This window comes from Mixophyes fleayi, chromosome 4 (genome assembly GCF_038048845.1).
Source record: "Mixophyes fleayi isolate aMixFle1 chromosome 4, aMixFle1.hap1, whole genome shotgun sequence".
Lineage (NCBI taxonomy): Eukaryota > Metazoa > Chordata > Amphibia > Anura > Limnodynastidae > Mixophyes > Mixophyes fleayi.
Genome location: NC_134405.1, coordinates 152,979,033 through 152,986,803, shown reverse-complemented (window position 1 = coordinate 152,986,803; position 7,771 = coordinate 152,979,033). Strand labels below are relative to the sequence as shown.

General features: G+C 44.4%; 1 protein-coding gene across 1 annotated transcript; it reads right to left on the bottom strand.

The window, feature by feature from the left end:
* Window positions 1–2,542: 2,542 nt before the first annotated feature.
* Window positions 2,543–3,775, bottom strand: LOC142150762 (uncharacterized). The gene is made up of 2 exons (XM_075205956.1): window positions 3,646–3,775; window positions 2,543–3,168 (listed from the first exon to the last, which is right to left on the bottom strand). Exons 1-2 carry the CDS (start codon window positions 3,749–3,751, stop codon window positions 2,543–2,545), a joined length of 732 nt encoding a protein of 243 aa, XP_075062057.1. The 5' UTR covers window positions 3,752–3,775.
* Window positions 3,776–7,771: the final 3,996 nt, after the last annotated feature.

Sequence of the window (7,771 nt, the reverse complement as noted above, 5' to 3'; positions counted from 1 at the left end):
TGCTGGTGCTTGTAGAACTATAAATATCAGCATACCCATGGCAGTCAGGGCATGCTTGCAATTAGAGAACCACAAGTGACAACACCCATGGCTTGCTGCAGCCTGTAGTACCACAAAGAAAAATCTTAAATTAACCACAACACCCTCTTTATAACCACATTATTTTATTAAGAATAAAAAAAACAAATACTCAACAACAGATGCCTTCTTCTGTTCTTAGAAGCTTGCAATCTAAATAGGCTTGTAAACCATGTCCAAACAAGTTATATTCCCCCTCTAGTGCCACAACTTCTCACTCTTCTTCTTCCACTATTCTTCTCATCATTCCTTCCCTTCCTCCTCTTCTGTTGGAGTTTATAATGTAGGCAGAACCAGAGTTGGTGACTGCCAATCAGAAGTGATATGGACGAACAGAGGCACAACCATGTACAATGCCACATAATTAAACTTAAGGATGGCAGATAAGCACCATTTTCTGATTTGAATAAGTTTTACGGAGAGTCTGAATAGTAAACTTTTGTTACGCTATGTTACAGAGGCCGAGAGTGACCATAGAAACGCCTGAATCTGCCTGATTTGGCATGATTCTGCCCAGTGGCGCAAAGTCTTATGGGATAGGAGGTCTTCCCCAGAACCCCCACAAGGAGGTATGGTCTTAGCAGCCCCTGTCCCGCAGGTCGCAGCACCTTGAGGGAGTACCAGGCAGATCAGTACGGGAGAGCAGAAAGCAACAAGAACAGCCGGAGGCAGTACACACGGAGGTAAGTCAGAATAGGTAGCGAATGGTGTCACTGGAACAGCGGAAGTTCAATGCAGTCTGCAGACTGGAGAGACAGAACAGTAGCTGAACACTATGGTGGTAACTCAGGATTGGTAGCGGATGGAGTCACTGGAACAGTGGGAGTTCAATGCAGCCTGCGGACTGGAGAGACCGAACAGTAGCTGAACACTATCGTGGTAACTTGGGATTGGTTGTGGATGGAGTCACTGGAACAACGGAAGTTCAATGCAGCCTGCGGACTGGAGAGACAGAACAGTAGCTGAACACTATCGTGGTAACTCAGGATTGGTGGTGAATGGAGTCACTGGAACAGAAGAAGTTCAAGGCAGCCTGCAATGGTCTCCAGAAGCAGGGAGAGAAAGAGCCAGGTCCTTACCACTTGCAGGAAGTGAACACAAGAGCAGGCACCTGACAGGTAACTCAGGTGCTTTAAATACCCCTCCAACAGGTTGTGACCAATGAGGGGCAAGTGAGAGGTCTTAAAAGGGAGAGCGAGCCTGCGCATGCATGGACCGGACAGCAAGCTGACGCCCACCATCGGTCGGATGCTGCCGAGACCGCCGGGACCTCTGCCTGCGGGATAAGGGTAAAACCACTGGTACCCGCTTGCAAGGCCGGGGATACCCCCCTTTTCAAAGTGGCCACTGAACACTTAGGGCTAGATTTACTATCAGGCGTGTTTGTAAACCCGCCGACTTTCGGCGGGTTTGGCGGCGGTTTAGCCATCGCCGGATTTACTAAAGCTAAACCCGCCGTCCAAACGGCCAAAAATGATGTTTCCAAACCCGCCTCTGTATAAAGTGCCATGACGGTTTCAACAATGTTCTACATACAAACAGCCGGATTTACTATTAGGGGGTTTATAAAGCCGCCGGAGAACCGCCATTCAAAAGACCAAAATGAAAGCGCTGCTTGTGAGCAGCGAGATTGTTCAAACAGTGTGCTGTTTGAACTATTTAGCCATTTCTAACATAAGAGAAAGAGCCATTTTGTGCAAAGTTTCCTCCTTTAGGATTGTATATGGGAAATGGGCAAACTGGCATGTAATTTGAGGTTTTTTGTTTTTTTTTCCCATCCTGTATTATTGAATCCTATTTACTGATGTAAAGGTTTACCGGCCACTCCACATGCATTTACAGTGAATCTGGAATCTTTGCCTGATGTGGACGTAGTACCAATGTTTGTACTCATGTAAACCAGGTTCCTAGATATATTTGGTGGGGTGCTTATGTATGCACCTGTTAAGGTGTCTGATATTATCCTGGCTTGCTGTCTGATACATAATCTAGCTTTACATCAACTTACCCCACCGATTATTGCAGTACACAGTGAACAAGTAGGGGCCCGTGTCCCATTTGGTGATGTGCAGAGCACACAGAGGGGAGGCAGATTTGAGACCGTCTCATTACAAACTACTTTAAATGTAAGTGCATACAATAAAAAACATATATTGGTTTTTGATTTTATGTCAGTGCAATCGTTTTATTAATGGAATATTTTAATAAAATTGGACCCTTTAAACAGAGGATAGTGTGTACTGTGAATGTTGTAATTGTTAAAATCCCTGTAAAGTGACAGTTAGAGGTCAATGTGTACGTGAAATTAGTGCATCGTTTTAAAGAAAACAGTATACTCTTGTTTAATGGGAAGAAAAGAAAGAATGATATGAATGAAATATAACTGCATTTATTGCATTACAACATAATAAAAGAAAAAGTATAATGCTTACACAACACATTCCCCAAGAATAAATTTTTTGCCCTAGCGCCGTCTTTTCGCTGGCATATCACTGTGCTTAGCCCCACTCTCTACCCTCCCTCGCCCACGCCTGGTGCGAGCACCTCTCCTTGGAGGAGTGCTATGTGTGGATCTGCTCGGCGTACTAGCAGTACTGGTGGAGGCCGATGAAAAAGGGGCCGGCAAGCGGGCAATCAGTTCCTGCTGGAGTTGGCCTGCCAGCCGGATAACATTGGCATTCCCCTCACGAACGGAGGAATGCATGGCGTCCACAGACCCAGACATTTGGGCCAGCTGCACATTCGTCTGCTCCAAAGCGCTTGCCAGCCGGTTTATTGCAGCAGGGATTTGGCTAGTGGAGCGGTGTATTCGCCTCAACTGGGCCGCAATTTGTGACATGTGGCCAGTTTGCCTGTCCATGAACAATGTCTGTTGCTGCTGGAATGCGCCAATAGAAAGCGCCATTTCTCTGGCTGGGTCCATAGTTTCAGGTGCAGGTTGGTGGTGTGATGGTTCAGCAGGGCCAGGTGAAACTTCCTGGAGGCCAGACACAGGGGCATCCACTGTTACCAGGGTGATGGTCGTTAGATCCTCTGGCTCAGGGGACATTTCCAGGGACTCCGCCTGAGGTGGCTGGTATGAAGAGGGCCCTGTGTATGAAAAATGACGGTAAGTATATAGTATATAATATGTTTGTATATTGCATTCTGAACACTGGATAGGAAAGAATATTCTTTAGCAACTACAGATTCTTTCACAATGTTTGCATTCCTGATTTCTACTCCTATGCTACCTGCTTACGGATACACTTATTATCCTTTTAATACCCTTTATCATTTGGACTGTGTAGTACATGCTGGGTTATTTTGACTAAACTGCATGCTATAAAAAGTGGAGATGTTGCCTATAGCAACCAATCAGATTTTAGCTGTCATTTTGTTGAATGCAATAAATAAAGTAAAGGTATATTCTGATGGGTTTCTATAGGCAACATATCAGTTTAGTAAAATGTAGCCCTAACTTCTCATTGCAAACAATAAAAAGGAAAAAAAAACAACATTGACAGCAACATTTGCACAGAAAATCAAGTAACTCCATTATTTCTCTCCTAAACAGAAATCACGCACCTGCTTGCTTGTCTGTGCCCGAATCTCTCGCTGAAGGTGGAGGTGTAGGTCTGGCACTGGGACTGAACTGCGGTCCTGGAGATTCTGGATGTATTAGAAAAAGCATACAATGTATTTCCAGAAAAAAACAATTTCCAAATATACTGTTTATTGCACAAATGTGTTTGCAATTTTTGTTTTTGTCTTGCGGCAGTGCGCCACTGTCCTCTTTAGTGGGCCCACTGTGTTCACGGCATCACAGACACGCCCCCACAATTGGTGACGCCGCCTTAGAGGAGTCTGGGCTGCCAGGTTGCCTAGTATGACCTCATAACAGGGAACGATATTGTGCACCAACACACAATTCTCATCATGTGAGAAGCGCACATTCCTCCCTGTCTTGGTCTTCCTGCCCTGACCTGTCTCCTCAACCTCTCCCTCTCCCTCCTCTGACCCCTCAACCTCCATCTCCCTCTCCTCAGCCTGTTCTCCCCTCCTATCTCTGGACATAATGACAAATAAATGTCAAACACACAAAACACAGAAAGACTTACAAACACAAAAGACAAACTACACTAAGTACAGACACACTCTCAACACAGTCACACACAAGTAACACAGACAAAGGGCAAGTCAAATACCAAAAAAACAATACAGAAAATAAAAGAGAAAATAAATGTACAAATCAGAAAAATACCACAGGACTACTCACACTTCAATCAGATATCGCTCCACCAATCCACCAAACTCCAACTCTCACCAACTCACAGCAAACCACTATCCTCCAAACTCCTCTCACAAAACTCCTCAAACCCCTATCAAAGAAAAAGTGTCAGGCCAGTGGTTTATATAGGGCTTGTGATGTCAAATCTCCTGAGTTTGAAAATAGCCAATAGTAACAGGCCAGGAGACAGGTGTAATTTTCAAAAAAACCGCCTTTACACAAAAGCGCCGTCATTTAAAGCAAAAGCGCCATGTTCTATTCAAAGCCGCCGGCGGCTTTGAGCATTACATCCCGCCGTGACATCGCCGGCGGCTTCAAATTGAAGCTGATATGCGCCCATTAGTAAATCCGGCTGTTTGCAATGCAAACCCGCCGGAAAACCGCCGCGATGCATGGCGGCTTCAAGCCGCCATGCATCACGCCTGTTAGTAAATCTAGCCCCTAGAGGTGATCTTGCATGAAAACATAGCGTGGAGTTTCTGTAGAAGAGCAAGAGCATGAATATCAGAGGCGTTAACCCAAGAATGTTCCTCAGGACCGAAACCCCTCCAATCCACTAGATACTTAACATATATTCCGGGTAGATAGCCACACCTTGTCTCCTACCTTGAGTGAAGGAACTGCCCTTCGCCTTTTATCGGCAGAAGCTTTGTAGCAGTTAGAGGATTTCTTGAGAGAGGAAACAACCCGGGACCAGATAGCAGAGATATATTGTAGGAGTTTCTTGACAGCTGGGACATGGGTGGGTGGAAGGGCAGAGAATTTGGGAAGCACAGGATGTAATCCATCAACAATGAAGAATGGTCTGGACAAAGTGTATTCATGAAACAAGTTGTTATGAGCAAATTCAGCCCAGGGTAAAAGATCAACCCAGTTATTTTGGTTGGAAGAAGAAAATATCCTGAGAAAAGTTTCTAGATCTTGATTTACCCTCTCTGTTGGGCCGTTAGTCTGCGGGTGGTAAGTAGAGGAGAAATTGAGTTGAGTGCAGAAACTTTTGCACAAAGCACGCCAAAACTTGAAAGTAAACTGAACGCCTCTATCGGAAACAATCTCCTGAGGACAACCATGGAGACGGAACACTTCCTTGATGAAGTGCTAAAACTGAGGAGGGAAGGCCCACTAGAGGGATGAAGTGAGCCATTTTAGAATAGCTGTCCACTACGACCCAAATGGTATTAAATCCTCTGCTGGAAGGAAAATCGGTGACAAAGTCCATGCTGATATGTGTCCAGGGTTTAGCACCGGTAGATGTAGTAGTGGGCCCATAGGAGTCAGACGGGAGAATTTGTGCTGGGCACAGATGTTTCAGGCAGCCGCAAAGTTCTTGACATCTGAGCGAAGGGAGGGCCACCAATAAGTCCGAGACACGATCTCATAGGTCCTAAGTATTCCAGCATGTCCAGTGAACCTGGAACTATGATACCATGGAAGCAGCTTCTTCCGAAGGGAGGCAGGGACAAATGTTCTCCCAGGAGGAGGGGTAGGGGATGTAGAGATCGTCTGTAAGCACTTAGGATCCAAGATAGGATGGCTAGAAGGCAAATTGGAATCCTGGCTGGAGTCAAAGGCCCGGGAAAGAGGTCTGCTTTTTTGTTTAAATGGCCTGGCTTGAAGGTTACATGGAGGTGAAAGCGAGAAAGTGACCAGGGGGCCTGCCATGGGTTGAATCATTGGGCCGATTGCAGGTACAAAAGCTTCTTGTGATCATAATGATCGTGACCACATGTTGAGCCCCCTCCAGGAGGTAACGCCTTTCCGAAAGAGCTAGCTTCATAGCCAATAATTCTTTATCACCAATAGTTTAGTTCTGTTCGGCTTGTAAAAATTTGCGTGAGAAGATGGCGCAGGGTAAGAGTTTGTTGGATAACAACTTTTGTGACAGAACAGCTCCTACTCCCACTGCAGAGGCGTCCACTTCTAGGTAGAAAGGCTGGGAGATGTTCGGTTGCCTGAGGATAGGAGATGAAGAAAAGGTTTGCTTCAAGAATGAAAATGCCTCTTGCACGTCTACAGGCCATATCCTGGTATTGGCTCCCTTCTGGGCGAGGGCAGTAATGGGGGCAGCAATACCAGAAAAATTTTGGATAAACTGCCTGTAATAATTTGAGAAGCCCAGGAAGCGCTGGATGGCCTTAAGACAGGATGGACGTGGCCAATTTAGAATGGCTTGAACTTTCTCTAGATCCATGCGGAACTCGAGATGATGTAACCCAGGAATGGCATAGAGGCGGCCTCGAAGGAACATTTCTCCAGCTTACAATAGAGTCGATTCCTCCAGAGCCTGGACAATACCTCAACGACATGTCTCCGATGAGAGTCAATACCTTGAGAAAAGATGAGGATATCATCAAGATATGCTACTACATAAGAATAGAGGAGGTCCCTGAAGATCTCATTGATGAAACTTTGGAACACAGCTGGAGCATTACAGAGACCGAAGGACATAACCAGACATTTGTAATGCCCGTCGCGGGTGTTGAAAGCGGTGTTCCATTCGTCTCCAGCCCAGAAGTGAATGAGATTGTAGGCTCCTCGGAGATCTAATTTAGAAAAGATCTTAGCTCCCTTGATGCGGTCCAATGACTCGGTGATAAGTGGGATAGGATAGCGGTTCTTGATAGTAACAGCATTTAGTCCACGATAATCAATGCCAGGATGTAGGGATCCATCCTTCTTTTACACGAAAAAGAAACCTGCACCAGCAGGTGAGACTGAGGGTCTGTGGAAGCCTCTCTGGAGGTTCTACTTGACATAATCGGACATGGCTTGGGTCTCGGGTTGAGAGAGAGGGTAGACACGACCTCTAGAAGGATTCTTCCGTGGCAGTAGGTCTATGGGACAATCAGGGCCTGATTAAGGGTCACAGCCGCCCTAGGCTACTACACTGGTTACCGTCCCCCCTCCCCGCACCAATGTGTGGGTAAATAAATTAAAATATATATATATCTATATATATATATATATATATATATATATATATATATAGATATATATATATATATATATAGAGATATATATATATATATATATATATAGAGATATATATATATAGAGATATATATATATATATATAGAGAGAGAGAGATATATATATATATATATATATATATATATATATATATATATAGAAAAATATATATATATATATATATATATATATGTAAACAAAATTGTAAAACATTAATTAATACATAAAGCACACTTCATTATGCACTTCCTCTCTTACCTGATCTTGCAGCGTAGAGTACCTGGTGTTCTCTTTTACTTGTTCTTGGAGCGTTGTCCATTGCCTGGCTTCTGAAAACTTGGGAGTCCTGTATTTACAATGTGCAAAAATTGTATTATAGTGCCAAATTTTAACAAACCCTGAATGATACAAAACAACCCCCTAGTACAGACATAGACAATAAAATATATGAA